At 46.0% G+C, this 18,535-nt stretch overlaps 1 protein-coding gene across 1 annotated transcript in view; it reads left to right on the top strand.

The window, feature by feature from the left end:
- Window positions 1-4,788: 4,788 nt before the first annotated feature.
- ntng2b (netrin g2b) overlaps window positions 4,789-18,535 on the top strand; it is a 59,216-nt gene continuing 45,469 nt past the window's right edge. Inside the window, 5 exon segments of the mRNA XM_046374634.1 lie at window positions 4,789-5,165; window positions 6,530-7,005; window positions 7,007-7,040; window positions 7,042-7,275; window positions 17,698-18,341. Coding sequence (XP_046230590.1) covers window positions 6,977-7,005; window positions 7,007-7,040; window positions 7,042-7,275; window positions 17,698-18,341 — 941 coding nt within the window. The 5' untranslated portion in view covers window positions 4,789-5,165; window positions 6,530-6,976.

The raw sequence follows: 18,535 nt of genomic DNA on the forward strand, positions 1-18,535 counted from the left end.
CGGAGGTGCTGGCGATGTTGAGTGCGACTTTACGTTCGGCGATGTCATAGATGAGTGAGCGGGGATGAGGAGGTGAATGACGAATTGATTGATCCATTGAGTAAGAAGGTGAGTGAGAAGTTGGGTTTGTTACGGTAACCTTCAGCTGCAAGAGACACTCCACCATGTTGAAGTGTGTGTGTGTGTGTGTTGTGTGTGTGGGTGTGTGTGAAAGGCACCTCCAGAAGTTTGCATCGATCACTGGATCACACGGGGACACTGTGGAGGTTCAGTCACGCCACCGCCGACAAGCAGAAAAGAGGCCACTGCACACGCATACAGTACAACACCTGCACACACACACACACACACGTAGTGCACTTCACACAGCCCTGCAATGCTGCATACACACTCAAGAACGAATAGAAACAATGCCTCTTTTGTATGCTTGTTCCATCTCGAACACACACACACACACACACACACACACACACACCACAGCAGATTAGTGTTTCTGCGGAGGGCCCAGTGTGGGACGGGACACCAACTGGGCCCTCCGCAGCTGCTGTTAAATCTCAGAGTCGACGGCTTGTCCTCCCTCCTTATGAAGTGACTGATACGTGATGCAGGAGCTCGAGCCCTCAGGTGTGATTCCTGCTCGTTACAGCTCGCCTCTTTTGGATGGATCCTGAACCACTGCATCCAGTTCCAGACATCCCAGGACAGAAACCACCAGAGAGGTCAGCCTAAAACTCTATTAATGTTGTGCCAAACTAACGCACAGCGGTGGAGAGAAGAAAATGAAGAAAGTGCTGGGGGTTGGGGGGGTTGTTACCTGGTGGGGTGACCAGGTAAAAGGGTTAGAAGTGGCTTGTGGGAAGGAGGTGAAATGTGTGCGTTTCAGGTTCACTCCAAGGTTATTTCTGGTTTCCCCAGTGGGCAAACACCTGATGCAAGTGAAAAGAGCATCACTCCCAAGGTAGGACCACTAACTAGGAGTTGCTAGGAGACCATGATTACTGAGTGTGTGTGTGTCTGTGTGTGTGTGTCTTTATTCATCTTCGGGAGGACCCATCTGGTTGTTTAAAGAACATCATATGATCATAGTGACAGGTGTTCTGAGCCTCACTGACCAAAGAACCAAAACAAGAGTTTGATATGTGGGCAATGAAACCAATTTAAACTTTTTTAAAAAAAAACAAACATGAAAGATGATTCAACTGCTTCGTCATCAAATATCCTGCTAAATCTAAAACATTAACATTTGTCAAACCAAAGTGAAAAGAAACTGCGGCTCATTTGTGTTTATGTCTGTGGGTACTGTGAGACTGGATGTTCTTTCTTACTTTTCTCATGTTTTTGCGAGCTGACTTTTTGCAGTGTGGGGGAGAAAGACAAAAGGAGAAAAGAAAAAGCTGCTGCACCCAGCAGCAGGATCAGCACCTTGCAGAGCACCGCAGCACTCCGTCTTGGCTCTGTCCTTGTCCCAGTCCTCAGTGCTGGCAACTGTGCAAATATAATGCATCGAGTTGATGATTTGTGTGTCGGGTCGGACCCAGGTGGTTGATCAGTGCATGCGGATCAGGTGAGTGCAGGTATTTAAAAAACACAACTCCCTGCAGCACTATCGCTCACTGGTGTGTTACGCTAGTGGCGGCTGCGTGAAGAGTGGGCCGGTCACACCTCTGGTGGCTCAAGTGACGTCACTTGAGGCGCTCGAGGCATCATATTGCAGTTTGATGTGTAAAATGAGGCCGAGCCCCACCCCCCCAAACCATCCAATCATCCCAACCATCTCATGGCCCCGTGTGCAAATAGTTTAAGACAACATCCTCAGGAGTGGCCATCTGGTCAAAGCATTTCACAGTGGAAAGATAAATCATTTCCGATAACACGCAACCCATTTGGGTCCCAAACTGATTTATGGGAGATTGTGTCTATTGCACAAGTTGACTTTTGCATCACCCTTTCAGGAAAGAGAGAGGGAGGGAAGGAGGGATGAAGCCTGTCCTGAAACTTGTCCAATCTCCGCAGGCCTCCACGATTTTTTTTTTTTTTATCAAGGTCTGCCAGCTAGGCTACTCTGACAGTTCAATCCTCTGCCAAAATACAAACATGGAGAGAGTGAGAGTGAAAGAGAGGGAGACTTTAAAGAAAGATGGAGGGTGATAAATAGGAGATAGTGGCAGAGAGTCTTGTCATCTGATTTTTGCCACATACAGACGCTCAGTGTTTTACACAACTTTTCAGATTCGGCGTAGGCACTCCGGGGAGCCGAAACGATTCACAGAGCAGATTTCTATATAAACTGTTCTCGTTCACAATGCAGCCAGTTCAGAATTGTCTCCAAAGCGACGTCTAATTTTGCACAGCAGGGCCAAGTGGCTAACAATGCCGGAGGAAATGAATGCAGCAATGCCACATAGTGTAGTGTGCATGGGTCTATTAGCCAGGACAGGCTGTTCTATTGTTATTGATGCTCTTATTTAGTTAGACATAATTGGATTCCAAAATACAATATCACTCATTCATCATGTTGAGGTTTGACATTTCTATCAGGTTATCGATGCACATTCAAGTGAATGTACTAAAGTGTAAAAGCACATATAGATGTGGAAAATGTGACATGATCGTGGTGTCTTGTTAAAAGCACACGGCAGTGAGTCGTAGAGGCTGGAGCCCAAATGCAACCAGCATCCCTGCCTACACATGTAATCCTTATCCATTTGTGAAATAAACGTTTGGAGCTGAATCACACTATGTCATGTTTCCAGCACGGCTGACACTCTCTAACCACCGCTGAATCACTGATGAACCAGGGAAAACAGGAGCTTGTTGCACAAGGTCTCAAATTCCGACGAGAAAGGTCTGAAAACCTTTGAAAAGTCTCATACTGAACGTGAAATGTAGGCTGCGACGTGTGTTCCAGCCTCTAACAAACGCCACGTGGTTTGAGTTTCATCTTTGACTCAGAGGCTGTTTGACAAATTCAGCAGGCCTTTTTTCCCCTCTCTCTTTGCCCTGCTGCAGCCTCGATTAAAGGCCTGTGTCATTCTATATCAAGTGCCTGTTACAGCAGCGAATGCCATATTTGTGATGCTCTATTGATCCCTGGGGGGGTTGTCTTTCAGTCTGGACCTGTTCACAGTGAGGTGGAATAAAGAGGGTCCTCTCCTGAGCAGTACAAGAAGGGTTAAGACTCGTCTCAAAGATGCGAAAAGAGAGGAAAGGCCCTGCAAGGACAAGCTATCGATCCTCTCCTGGCTGTACTGCCAGTGTTTCATACAGACATTCATAATTTCCTCTGAATCGTACATCTCTTTCTCCCTCCGTCCCTTTTGTCTTTTGGCCTCTTTCCTCTTCTGTCGCTCTAAAAAGTGACCAGAGGTGTGACTTATGTAAGCGCAAATGCGTGTCATTCACCCCTGCAGTGTGAATTACGGAGTCCTGGCTCGCTCTGAACTGATTACAAGCATCTGTTTTCAGTGTTATGTTGTGATGCACAGTGCTTAAGGTCTGGAAACGTTTAGGCATGAAACCCACTTGGTTAGGGTTCAGAAATGTTGCAGAGATGTTGATGTGACACGGATCAAACGTACACGCTCAGTGTATCTGCGGACTGCAGAAACGTATGATGCCAGCGTTGCATCTGTAACCACACCCGACGGTGACACATCACGACAGTAAGGTGAGAAGTTAAACCTCAGGAGGTCAGCAAAAACAAGATGCTCCTGGGGTGTTAAGTTACTCTTAAAAATCGAAGCAGCAGAGGCCACAATATTCTGACTTTTAGTCTGTGGGTCAAGCGCCAACAATTCTGTATAGTACAGTTACAGAACGGTATGGAACACAGACTGAGTCCTCCTCCGAATGAGCGGTATGTCCCTTTAAAGGAACACACCACAGATTTTTCAACAAAAAGTTTCCTCTGCTTTCTTATCCTGCTGTTCATCTTAAAAGAAACCACTGAATTACCCATAATGTATATAGTTATAACATTATGGGAATAAATCTCAACAACAAAACCAACTGAAACTGACAAAATGTGATGTGGATGTGCTTGGCGACGGCCTTTGTGGGAAAAGTTAAAGGCTCCACATCTGCACCAAAGACACAAAAGTGCACAAAATGGATGCATTACACAGCAGATCCACTGGTAATCCTGTAGAATAATCCTATAGCTGTTACATACACACCGCAGGCCCAAGAAACCACAGCAAAAGCTAACATCTTAACGAATTTTATGGGGGATGTTGTACAGCAGCGTTATAGTAGATAAATCATTCAGTAAAGTAGGATAAGGTCAGTCACAAACCCATAAGGAGTGTTAGAGAAATTATTTGGTGCAGGGAGGGAGTTCAGCCTCCAAGTAAACGTGTGTACAGTAAACAGTACAGTCATTCTTTTTTTTTATTTTTACACATCTGGACAGATTCAGGGCGAGAGCAGACGAGCACAGGGTCCCCGTTTTCCCCACAACCAGGGTGCAGGGACCGGACCTGGTGGGGAACAGTTTGGAGCAGGAGCGGAGAAGGGAAGCTGCACTGCCTCGGTTCAGGCAGCAGGGCTGGAGCAGATAAAAGCTCAGATAGTGATTGAAAGTGATGGCAAAAGGATTTAGCCTGGGCATTAACTGAGGAAGGGAGGGAGGGAGGGCGAGTGAGAGAGAGAGAGAGGGAGAGAGGAGAGAGAGAGGGAGAGAGGAGGGAGAGAGAGAGAGGAGGGAGGGGGAGAAGGAGGGAGGGTGATATTTTCCATTTTTCTCTCTCTCTCTCTCTCTCTTTCTGCCCTTGAGCATCCCGGGTAAACCCGAGCTTGTAAAGTAGGAAGAGGAGGAGGAGGAGGGGGGAAGAAGGGCGGGCACAAGCCTTTTCTCAAAGTCAATATTTTATACTTTTGATACTCCTTGACGCTGGATTTCAGTCCTCTTTTCCCAGCCGTTTGTAGATCGAGGACACGGACCTACCGTGCGCAGCCATCCACGGTGTGATCAAAAAGTATCCGGCAGAAGGCACAAACAAACAGCGAGCCGGGCAGCCACAGGACGGGAGTACCGGGAGGACAGCGGCGGGGAACGACTACAGTGGAGGATCGGGGGAGGATCTTTTCTTTTCTTTTAATTTCCTTTAGCCCAAAGAGAAGCGGGGACACAAAGTGCTGACCTCTCTCACGGATGCACGTTAGAAGTAAGTATCTGATATGATCTCGCAACACGACGCATTTTGACATTTATCCCTTTGAAGTGTGCACAGAGAAGCTGCTCTGAGTTGCGCACAATACGGCGTCCGGACCTCTCCGGGATCATCACAGAGGGGTGACAGCACTTTCAGCTGAATCCTCACTGTTTTAGACAACACGAACGCATTCATTTGTCAATATGCAACATCCACACAGCGTGCGCGATGCTGCGCGGTGGGACGCACTACTGTAGAAACTGACACACCCCTGCAAGACTGCCAGTGCCGGGAAATAGCTTTGGCGACTTCACTTGATAACTGAAGTCCCGCGGGCTGTGCGGGACCGGCTGTGCGAGGACCAGGCTTCAGTCAGTGCGGGATGGCAGTCGGGATTAGGATCCGTGAGGGCGCGCTGCAAAAAAAATGTCAACCATATTTATTCATGCATTCAGTTTAAAATCGAATTACAGTTCAATTAAGTTAATAAATTCGGTAATAACTACTTCCGGTGCAGTTAGCTTGCGTTAAAGTTTGTTACTGAATCAGTGCTGAACTAAATACTCGTGTACACATACAGGTTGTATTTTATTTTTAGTATTATTTTTTTCCTGTACTTATTCTGTCCTGAGATGCTGCAATACTCGAATTTCCCCTCTGGGGATCAATAAAGGATTATCTTGTCTTATCTTATCTCATCTTCAGGCACAATAATGAAAAGGCCTGTTATTCATAAACTCCTCATGAAATGACTCCTGACTCAAGAACATTCCTGAAACAAGTTGATTTGTGACTCATCTCTCCTTTTTGCACGTTTTAAAGAAAACATGTGACGGAGGCTCTCGCATGTCTCTTTCTAATGGGTATTTATGGCAGAGTAATTATTAAACAAACAAACATCTGCAGCCTGATCCTCGTCTCCAGCAGTGGGGGGGCCGTTACAACTCCTGCACGCACACTCGGCACCCGGCACAAGCACGTGTTTTTACGCACAAAGTTCTCCACACAATGCGACGCCTTTAACGTGCAGCTTCACGCAGCAAACGTCGCCGCGAGCACCGCAGACTGGAGGCGAGGGGGGAAACCAAACTTGCCCGCCTTGTAACCAACTTGCTGTGCCGCACTTTCCCTTCTAAACTCTCCTCGTGGTCTCAGTGTGACGGGATTTTTCCCCCACACTCTCCATTCTAAATTATCGTCGATTACCACAGCATAATAAGTGAGTTAATTACACTGTAAAGTAAGAACACAACACGGCCACTCACAACAGAGAAACATCAAACAGGACGTATTTCATCTCGATGAATGTGATGAGGATGCGTTACTCATCATACTAACTTCCTTCTTCTCTCGCATTTGTCCTCGTTTCGCCCCAGGACAATCAGAGGAGCACGACCAGGACAAGACGTCCAATGGATATACCTGAAGACGCAGTAACCTCTCCTTCGTTCTCCCCGACCAGCTCCACTGTGTCCCCGCAGCACACCGCCCTCTGAGACATGGATCCGCGTTAACGCCCCCCTCCCAACTCCCAGCAACACTATGGTTAAAGTGTATGCCGAGATTAATCTCCGTCACATTATCCGCCTCTCCATCCACTGCACATCTCCCTCAGGAAGCCAGCCGTCAAAACAAGAAAGCGTCCCTTCCTCGGCTCTGTGGGGGCCGTCAGTATTTGTGAACAGACACTGAGCCCAAGTTGCCGTTACAGAGTTCCCCGGTGAGCCTGGAGGCGAGTTGTGTTAATTTACCTGCACCTCTACATTTACAGCACAGCAGTATGGTGGAACGGATGTCCGCTTTTTTCTTATGATCCCCGCTCCATGCGCTTCACCTCTCCTCTGAGCTCCGTGGCCCCCTCACCCTGCGCCGGACCCCGCTCCAGACCACCCCCCAACCTGCCATGCTCCTCCAAGCCGTGTTTCTGCTGCTGATGCACTGCTTGGCCTCCACTCTGGGCCAGTACGAACTGTGCAAGTCCCTGGTGAGCACGGATGAGGGCTCGGTGTGGGAGCAGTACGCGTGCCAGCCGAAACCCGCGTCAATGAAAGACTACATGCGGATCAAGGTGGACCCGCCCGGAATCACGTGTGGAAACCCGCCCGAGAGGTTCTGCACATTGGTGAGCTCATGTCTGCACTTTTTCCCCACTTATGTTAATCACAAAAACATTTAAGTGCACAGAGTGCAAACGCGCACCACACTGGCAGAAAACCTTAGTTTTTCTTCATGAAAATGCAGTGGAAGGTATAAAAAGTTTAACATGGCAGGATCACAGGGTCATGCAGCTGAGCTCCAGAGGGACAACAGTGAAAGGTAATGACACACACATAAAACGGGTCCAAAATCAGAGCAGGATTCACACCATAAAAGCTATGGGGATCTAAAAGAGATGACATAAATGCAACGGCTTGGCATGGCTCGGCCTCCCTCCGAGAGGTCCGGAGGTGTTGTTTACATTAACATGGACTTGGCAGCCTGGAATCCGGTTTGATTTGGGCTGCCAGAGGACCTCACATTTCCCCTGATAAAACGCATAAAATGAGACCTTTTTTTATTTTTTGTTCCAAGGACACTGAAGTGTGAGCTGGAGGAAAACTCGTTAAAATGTCTGCCACAGCAATATTTAACACGTTTTAGCCTGCAGGCTAGTTCCCATCCCGGCTAATGCAAGTGTAATAATTTGAAATAAGGGTTATAAAATCATTGTAATCCTAAGAAGACTGCAATTAAGCTTCCCCTCCTTTCCTCTTCACTGGAAAGTTTTATATTTGACTCACTGCGAGTGTGAGACAGCAAGTATGTCCTCTTGGTGATCGCCCCACTGCCACAGAGTGTCCACTCACCAATTTGTCCGGGACTGAGGGTGTCAGACCAACAGCCATGAGTCAAAATCTCACAGAATGTGTTTCTAGAGCGAGTGTCTGCATGTGATTATACGCTCATGTCATGCTGTTAATTAGATGTTTGTTGTATTCTGTGTGACTGGGGGGTCCATTACCTCAAGACAGATTTTTACAAACCACCCCAGTCTCCCTCCCTTCCCCTCCCTGAGACTAATAACAGTACTTGGGGGGGTCATTTGACAGGAGCAGGAAAGGATATTGTGCTCCTTGGATACCTAATGGTTAATGATTTGTTTAATGTAGAGGTAGCGGAAACCACTGTCGTCTTGAGAAAGCCTCTCCGATGTCTTGACTTGAGAGACGGGAGACGGAAAGAGTGTGTGTGTGTGTGTGTGGGGGGGGGGGGTTTGAAAAGAAATGCTCACTGCCATAACGTATTGACGTCTGCCCCCTAATGGCTCTGGCCTGGAAAGTTCTATAACTATGTTTCTGAGTGAGCAATGATGAAATATTGATGGGCTTCTTAATGGGCTTCCTTACAAGGGTTGGTCGCTCCATCCCATGGATCCAGAGTGCGCTGCTAGGCTGATGAGAGAGGAAGAAAGAGAGGGGCAGAGGGCGGGACAGGAAGGAGCCTGGTCTTAGTCAGCACATTCACTTCAGGATGGGGTCTTTAGCATGGAAGGTTCTGGTTCTTCACATCTCACCTGGGCTCGAACCAGATCACCTAGTGAACCAGTTGGGGGATTCAGAGAGTGAGGAAGCTGCAGGATGAAGACTTAGATAGTAGGTTCAGTAATGTAAATAAATAACTGTCTGACAATTTTTTTGGCAATTAAGGTCCCACTGAGCTAAAGAAATTGCCTTTCTCATACATAATAATTCAGATTTTGGGGTAAGAATCACACATCTTCAGCAGGGAATCAAGGCCATTACATCTCCTCCATCTTTCCATCTCGCTCGCCAACAGAGTATTAGTTAAAGGTTATTGGTATACAGATCATTTATTTTCAGGCAAGCAGCATTTTTTCCCTGCTTCCTCCTCTTGCTCCCTGGATTTGGCAGCTTTACAGAAAAGCCAGTTTCTTATCTAATTGGTGTACATTTACATTCACTCATTCAGCAATCCCACAAGTCAAGGGAAAGTCAGGGCACCGGAAAAATAAAAAAAAAGACTGCATCACCCAGTGCGCAGAGCTGCTCATCCTTAATAAGACTTGAGACATACTGCGGAAGATGCAAAATAATTTTCCCCCTCTTCTCTCACCCCGTGAGTGCTGGAGTGTATTCCAAAAAAACTATGGGAGAATTGGCTGTTTTTGGGGGGTTTTGATGTTGAGGCATACTGTAGCTTTCCCCGCTTGCATTGGTTTACAGTAGTTTTTGGTCTCTGCGTCTCCACAGGGATGCTTTTTTTCCACTCTATTTATCTCTCTTGTTTTCTGGGAATGCGGCATCCTTTCTCCTCAGCCAAACAGGCCAGCATGTTGGCTTCTTTCAACATGACGGGCTTCCAGCGCTTTGACAAAGATGCTACTGTCACTAGTGGTGTGTTGGGAGCTTCAGTAGTTTCTTTGTAGTTCCTCTGTGTGCTAGCTATAGAGTGCTAGCTTGCCGTGGAGGATGATGGAGTAAGGAGATTTGAGGGGGGTGAGGCTGTGCGTTGCAGAGGGGGATAGCTAATGATGAGGGAGCGGCGAGGAAAGATCTAAGCTTAGCTAAGCAGAAAGATGGAATCAGACCACAGTTCCACAGTAGTGCGCGCTGTGTGTCGATATGAAAATGCTCCATTCAAAAAGGTCTCGCCGTGCTGTTGTTTGTTATTTCAGGGGTGTTTTTTTTTGGTTTTGAACCGAAACCTTCAATCAAACGTGTCTCTCGGGGCCGAGAACAGAGCAGCCGAACGCAGATGGGAATGCGTGGATGTGTACAGAAATGTACTGTACAGCGGCGTGCTGTGACGGTAACGTGGACCAGCGGGGTGTGTGAAACACGTGCACGGGTTGGCCAGCCGTGCACAGTAGTATGTCTTAGAATGAAAATATAAAAATAAAAAACGCGCACACACACACCTTCCTGTTCCACAACACATTTGCCCGTTTTAGAAGGTAGAAATCAGCCAGCTCTAAAAATAGACATGAGAGGAGAGAGAAGCTGCGCAGCAGCGGAAGGGGAGCATGCAGGAAGGGGAGGAAGATGGCAGCTGGTAGCGTGGATCAGTGCTTCCCAGACTGGGCCTATGGCCATACTTCATACTCCCTGCCCGGTGCAGCCCTGCCAGGCCCGGCTGGCCTGCCCTGCCCAGCAGTAGGCCATCAAGGCCATGCAAAAGGGCCACCCACACCCAGCAGTGGGCCGTCCCTGATGCACCTCCCTGGGGCAAAAGCAAGGCCAGGTGGCTAGTGTCCTAATAATACACCCTTGGAGGTGAATTTGGGCGCAGCGTGAGCAGGTCTGACAGAGCGGGGCAAAATTAACTACGGGAACTGAAAGGAAGAAACAGACAGAGCGACAGAAAGAGTGACTGTACGAACAAGGGAGGTGGGGGAGGGTGTAATGATGTAATGGCATGGCTTGCTTCCCTATTAGGACGCAGTTGAAAGTGATCAGAGCGTGTTTAGATGTGTTGGCAGAACGGGGGGATGGTTATAAGTGAGATTTATCCCTCACTGAGGTGATACTAAGAAGGATCGGCTGCAGGGGCTTAGACAACACGAGGTGAACTTAACAAACCTCATCGTCTCACCATTCAGGATCTCAGAGCATATGTATAGAAACTACACAGCCAGCATTTGTGTGTGTGTTTGGACGAGTGTGAGAGACACACTGGTCACAACATTTGAGTGATAATTTAAAAGCATATTCGTCAACTCGGTTGCTATTAACATATTTGTGTCCCTTATGATTATTGTTAGTGATAAAATGTTGCTTAGCACCACAGTTGTTGAGAATTAGAAGAAGAGGAGCAGCCGCCTCTTTGCTTTCCAACAAAATCTCAGTGGCACAGAATCTCACAAACACACAGACAGATTCAGGTCCCCTGGAAGTGATTTCTGAGGGAGACTCACAATCTTTGAGACTATTAAGGTTGGCCTGACTGTAGTCCACACACCCCATATTTCTACAACATAAATCCTTCACATACGATGATCTCTAAAAGGGACACTTGGTGTGTTCACTCAGATTCAAAGGAAAATGTTTGATGATTTCTCTTGATTTAAAACTTTGTGTAAAATCTCTAGGAGACACACAATCTCCTACTGCCAGTGAGTGAGACGTTATCGTTTAACATCTCTGACGCAGCTCCTCAATTAAACTGCAAGTTTGTTTAAAAAAATGTGGCGCTGGATGTTACCAGAGCTCTGTGGCCTGCTCCTCATCTCTGCGTAAGGCCAGCAGCTTAAGGCTACATAAGCCGCTACCAGCATAACAAACATGAATCGCTGAACCGTTTGTGGACGAGTTGCATTGTTGGTAATGTAGGCACCAGGTTTTGACAAGGAAGGAGAACGTGAGGAATAAAAAAAATTGATTGATCTTGGCCCGATCTTTTGGCCCGTTGGTGAAACATTTAGAGGAGTGAAATTCTAAATTGGTGGAGTACCCTTTGAAAAACTCATAAAGTAGAAAATAATAAAGATCCCTGTTGTGCAGTCCACATCTCAGGTGTCTCAAAGCTTGAAATCCTTTCTTTTCCAGCTCGTCCGCCCTTCTTCTTCTCTCTCAAAGCATCTCCTGCTTTGTCTTTGACTGGTTTAGGTTTAATAACAGACGTGAGTGAAAGATTATAGCTTTTACCTGAGTTCACCTCATTGGTGCACTTCAAGGAAGAGCAGCAGCTCTCCCTGTTCTTTTCCTGCTGGAGGTATCACCTCAGTTCTTAGATCAGTTCCTAATATAACTCGTCCCGGTCCGACTGTGGCGATCTGAGCGGGACGAGCCCTGCTGCTGTCCCCGCTCTGTCCTTCTTCTCTCCTCCTGTGGCACAGTCACACATGCCTACAATAAACATTTACTTCTGCTTGCATGCACACACGCATAGGCAGACGCACACACATAAACAACACCCACCTACGCAAACACACACCTAAGACACACTTGCTGACTGCTGTTTGGCGAGACACCTTAGAGTCAGCGAATAGTCTCTGTTTCAGGTAATTAAAGTAAGATGCAGTCTGTGATTCCTAATTCTCTACATGTTTTTCACACTCATGTATATACACAGGTTTTCTGAAAACATGCACACACACACACACACACACACCATCTTCACACATCTCCTGTAGGAAGGAAGAACCTCCAACAAAATAAATAGATTAACGTTATAAGTGGAGAAAGCAATATCCCTTCCTCTTCCCCCTCCGTGGCCTTTTTAATGGGAGGGTCATTTCATTTGATGTTTCTCCAAAACAAAATAAATTGTGTTCTCCGAGTGTGTGTCCCCACCTTTATTCCCCTTGCTGGCAATATGACTTAGAAACTTCTATAAGTGGAGGAAGAAATGAAGAGGAGAGAGGGGACAGGGCAGTGACAGAAAGGATTTTGAGGTTGACAGAAATGGACGGGGAAGGACATGCTGAGCACAGCTGTCTTCATGCTTTGTCCCGTGTCCATGCATGGCGGCAGCTTGGCTTGCTTATTTAATGTTTCTGCTGTTGAAGTAACTCCCTCGCGGCTGCAGCACGGGTCAAACTTTAGCACTCGAGGAGTTATTAATGAGTGTTCAGAATCTCATTGTTATCCCGCAAGTGAAAACAAGGAAGTCACTCATCGGCAGGGGCATCATGGCGGCTGTTGTCGTGGAGACAGGATCCCAACGAGGATAATTGCTGGAGGGGCTTAGCAGTGCGGGCCACCTGCCGCAGCAGTTGGCCGGGATCTGTGAGTGTGTGTGTGTGTGTATGTGGGTGTGAGTGTTTGTGTGTGTGTGTGTGTGTGTGAGAGAGAAAGAGAGAGCGAGAGAGAGAGTGTTTGCGGCCTTTCACGGGTGTGTGCGTACTGCCATATATTGGGCCAGGGCAGAGGAGTGGCAGGAGGCCGAGTGGGATGAGGAGGACAGGGCACACAAAGGGCTTAAACATAACCTCGCGAGTAAGTCTGTCATTGGGGGATAAAAAATCTTCCAGCCTGTATTACAGCACATATCACCTCTACTGTAGCTAATCCTAAAGGGCTCGCAGAGGTCAGACAAAACCGATGGGCAGCAGCAGCAGCAGCGTGCAGCTTTTTGACCCAACACTCGAATCCGACAAAGAGACTTTCAGAAATGTTGTACTGATCCTTGCTTCTTGTCTAGTTTATGTCTCTGAAGTCTCCCAGACTTCAGGAGCTGGACGGACTTGCATGCGTCGTATCTGGGACAGTGTGACAGCGCGATCATTTTCAATAGGATTTGTAGGTCGAGGGTCATCCCCGGAACAACAGCCTGCTAATCCAGCCCCGTGTGCGTGAACGCGTGTCTGCGTTAAGGTCAGGAGATGCGCTAATGGAGAGCTACGAAAGCAGCAGGGCCACTGCAGCACAGAGCTTTCCACTCTTTCATCTGATTCTAATTACCTTTTCTGGTTGCAGTTGTTTATGAGCGTTGTAGATTATCATCCTAAGTGTGTTTGCACTGACAGCGATCTCTATCAGTGCAAGGGAGATAATTGTGTTATCAGCCGGAGAACAATGCTGCTATGTTGTTCCAGGAGGGGAGAGAAAGAGCGAGAGGGAGAGACAGATTATCAGCAGTTTTTGGGGGGATATGGTTTCGCTGCTGTGTCTTCACATGCATTATGATCTTATATAGTGTCTCCTGTTGCCGCACAGCTTCCCTCAGCACCGGCTCAGCGTTTGCTTATGTTTGGAGTTTTCCTCACTGCGTTGTCACCATAAATCAGGTGATTTATAATCCCAGACTTGCTGGATTGTAACTTTTGCTTTTGTTATTAGAGCACTACAGTGGATTTGAGTGAATGCTCACTTTCTTTTGGTACAGTCCAATGGGTTTATTCAAAAGGAGATGCAGCCCCTTGCCAATAGACGAGAAAACAGACTGAACGCCTGAAAAGAAGCGGTGACACACGATCTGTGCTTGCTTAGTGCGTCGATATTATGCAGTACTGCTTTCACGTTAGAGCTTGCATCATAAAGAAGAGACTGCTGTTTAGTACGGCACTTCACACAGTCTCTTGAGCAATAAAAAAGTAGCTGCGGAAAGTTTTGGTCAGCCTGAATTCACATTATTTTCAATGGGCTCAGATGGAAAAGTATTAAACATCCATATAAACCGCTTCATAATCCACTTTTCCACTTCCCATCTGTGTGCGCAGTATGTCACAAACACACCACACAAAATATGGCTCAACGTGCATCTCAGTCCTCATGCATGATTTGTGCGTTGTTTTTGCTCATATTAAAGCCTCCTGCTGGCTACAGACTACCTTTAAAGTGTGCATGACTTTAAAGGGTGAGGGTTTGACGCTTGTGGACAGATTTTGTGGGAGAAATCACTCAAAAGTCATTACGAAATCTAATTCTGATGCGCTGTAGTTAAAGCAGTTGCAGCGTCACATCACATTAGTGTTTCATCTTTAATATCTTAGTCAAACAGTTGCTATAATTTGATAAATGAATAAGTTGGCAGTGATTTTGGAGGGTCTCTTTTATGTTCACTCTCATCAGAGTAACAACAAATGAAACAATTCAATCTGTGTCTTGATTTTTGTTCAGATATGGATCAGAAATCTCCAGGCTATTATCATCGATTTATCAAACTGCTAAATGGGAAATCTGGGCCTCAAGTGAAAGACACAAGTGACTTTATGAAGTGCTAGTCTGAAAGCTATTTATAAACCTTCTCAGGACTTTAACATGCTAAAGAGGTCTCTTAAATTGGATACTTCCTAGATGAGACAGACATTAGCACTTTGAGCTGTTTTAACTGAAGCAATGTGTAACTCAGAAGACTTTTAGCCTGGTATTTTTGACTTGAACATTTGATATCAAGTAACAAAACTTTCAGCCAAAAATTAATTCCTGCTCCAATTTTATATATTATAAAATATTGTGATTAAATGCTTCTGGAGAGATTAAGGATTTAAGGACAAGACATATCCTTGAGTACAAATGATAAGGGACAGATGTTAGGTGAATCCTTGTGCCTGATTGGTTGTTTCAGCTCCGAGCATGCATGCGATCAATCATGTGATCACCTGTCAGGTGCTCTTCAAGATTAGCGTCCTCTACAAAGTCAGTGACAAACCAACACGATTGCAAGGTTAACCAGGATTTGTTTTATGTAGAAAGTGCGTAGTCTTTAGAAAACACTAAACTGGTATGAATTTGTGGCTTAGATTTGAATCTTCACTTTGCTCTTTGTCCTCTCATTTTCTCTTTATCATGTGTTATTCAAACAACTACAAATATTCCCAAAATAATCACTGAAATAAACCTGCTTTTCTTCTGTAGTTACTGTTGTCAACATAATTTTTGATTACCTTACCAAGCAGCATTTCAACGCGAGCTGGTTGCACTCTTAAAACATTATAATTAGAAGTAGTAGTAACACTAAGAACAAAAACAAGAAAAGGAACCAAACAGAAGAGGAAAGGGGAGGGGAGGAAGACGAGGAGGAGGTGGAAGAAAAAAGAGGATATTTTAAGACACACTCTGCACTCTGTCAGGAGCTTATTAAGCAGTAAAATTCAGAGAGACTATTGGATTCCCATTAAGAAAAGAAAGATAACTTTGTTGATTAAATTTACTCAGCTAATAAAGAAACGGAAGAGCAGGTTGGAATCACAGTCACAAACATCAGCAGGTAATTATTAACCTGCAGAAATTATAAATTTATGGTACTGGCAGCAGAAAACGTTTGGATTTTTTAGAAAAATTAATTGGTTATTAGATGGAAATGACAGTTCTGGAGGCTTGGATTTTCAAGTAAAGCCACAAATGTGCACAGTAATGATGAAGAAAGCCAGTGGCTGTGAGTGATTAAGTGAATACTTGAGCAAATAATACAAATAATGACCCCTTTGACACAGTAGTGGGGAAAATAATAACCCCCTTATCAGTGTAATTAGTACATCCTGGGGGCATGTGGAGCCTCCTGAACGTGATACAAGCTAAACAAAATTACAGCTGCATTTTGCAAATTAAGCACCAAGAGAGACGACTGTGAGGATCTCTGGGATTTCTTTGTGCAAATATTTAACTTCTGTGGCGACGTGGATGTCAGACAACTGGCTTACAACAGTAAGCTGCATCAATTTTATTGAAACGTCTGCAAATGTCTCAATATGACGGGCCAGCGACTGTGGAATCAGGGATTTGGGGAACTGGAAATTAAAGTTATCTGAAGTTTGGTGGAGGGCTGTGAAAACTCCCGATGTGGGTCACGGGAGCCCACATTCTTTGGAACATGGAAATGTAGGAATCTGAATGAGCAGATAATGAATTTGTCTTCCTGGCAGAGGACGACGAGCAGCCAAACTCTCCAAACAGAGAGTGAAAGACACGTATTCTTATTGCAGGTAAAGAAAAAAGCCTCCTCTGTGAGGACTGTGAATAATCCCGTTGACTTCTGAGTTCTGAAGAGGTGCCGCCGCAGCTTGAAAGTCTTGGCATCACCAGCAGTGGAGGATCAATTCTCTGGAGTTAAAAGTGCAGCGGCACTTTGCTGTCTATGCAAAGACGGAGATGATGCACGATCCTCTTGACCTTCACACTTCCTGTTGTGTTGTTTTGCAAGTTTACTTTTAAGCTCTGTGTCCCTCTTGGAGAGGAGTCGAAGGCTCTCCTCATTTCGATACACACCACCCTGTGTAGGAACAAAGTGGGTTTGTTTGAGTCACGGACGGTATCTGTACAGCTGTATGACCACACAAAAGGGGAACTTCCTACTTTACCTGTAAGGAAACTGAGAGGCGACATTGCAGTTCAGACATTTTATCCTAAATTACATCTCGACATTACATTAGATTACGTTTTTGAAGCAAGTGTCAGGCTGGATTACCAAATGGACAAGTGTCCTGTGGACCCCGTGGACCCCGTGGACCCCGTGGTGTTCACTGTGTGGCAGTTGCTTTGTAGTAATTTGATTGCAAATGTTTGAGGGCACATGCTGAAGTGAAATAATGATGGAATTATGGTGGCACCTGCTCTTTTAACCAGTCTTGTGTCTTTAGCTCCTTTCATTCATCAATTCATTATGTTTATTATTAATGCTTGATATATAATAATAATAAGCATATCACAGTCATCACAGTGACTGTGTACATTCTGAAAAGCAAAGCATGTCTGCATCTGCCAGTGGGAGCAATTTCATTACTTCACGTTCTCTGCAATCAGGTGCAACATCATGTGCATATGTTTGTATTGGCGTCTTCAGTTTGTTTGCTACTAACCAAGCTGACCTGGGGTCAGTTAAAATTCTGGCAGTGTGGGTCTGGGTAGAAGATAAGGAAACTGCATAGACTGTTTGTGTTTGCATCTGACGGGAACTTAAATACAACACATGCACAAAGAGGGAAGGGATCTGGGAGTTGAAGCCCAAATCTTAACTTTGCCCCAGAGCCCCTTTGTAGGTTAATTTGTCCCTGTGTATGTGACTTGTTTAGATATACTTGATTACAGTATTACTATCCAAAGGTTAGTATTATTAGATTAATTCTCAACCCTGTATTGCTGCTCTGCTTTCAACTCTCTTTTAGGAGAACCCGTACCTGTGCAGTGACGAGTGTGATGCTTCGAACCCAGACCTGGCCCACCCTCCTCAGCTAATGCAGGATCGTGAGCGTAACGGCCTAATCACCTACTGGCAGACAGTCACATGGAGACGCCACCCAGAGCCCCTGCTGGCCAACATCACCATGTCCTGGAACAAGAGCCTGGAGCTCACAGACGACATCCAGATCACCTTCGAGTATGGCCGGCCCACTATCATGGTTTTGGATAAGTCCATGGACCACGGGCGCTCCTGGCAGCCCTACCAGTTCTACGCTGACGACTGCATGGACGCCTTCAACATGCCACCCAAACGTGTGCGCGACCTTTCGCCCGCCAACATCACACGGGTCCTCTGCACTGAGCAATACTCACGCTGGGTCGGCTCCAAGAACGAGAAGAACGTGAAGTTCGAGGTGCGGGCGCGCTTTGCTGTGTTTGCCGGACCGCGGCTACAGAACATGGACAATCTGTACACTCGTATGGAAAGTATGAAGGGACTGAGGGACTTCTTCACCTTCACCAACCTTAGGCTGAGGCTTCTCAGGCCCGCCCTCGGAGGTACCTATGTCCAGAGAGACAACCTGCTCAAGTACTTCTATGCCATCTCCAACATCGAGGTACCTGCCAGGTGAGGGTCAAAGTTCAATTTATTAGGGATGCACCTTTTTAAATAAACAATACATATCTGCTTCCTTTCAACAGAAAAACTGAATTCACTTGGGACAAAATGGAACACTGCAATATAATCTAACACGAGGTTTGTGTTCACATTTTGAAAAATTTACGAAATGAGGAAATGAGCAGACATCAGAGTTGGGTCGT

Source organism: Scatophagus argus, chromosome 20 (assembly GCF_020382885.2).
Source record: "Scatophagus argus isolate fScaArg1 chromosome 20, fScaArg1.pri, whole genome shotgun sequence".
In the NCBI taxonomy this organism is placed as follows: domain Eukaryota; kingdom Metazoa; phylum Chordata; class Actinopteri; family Scatophagidae; genus Scatophagus; species Scatophagus argus.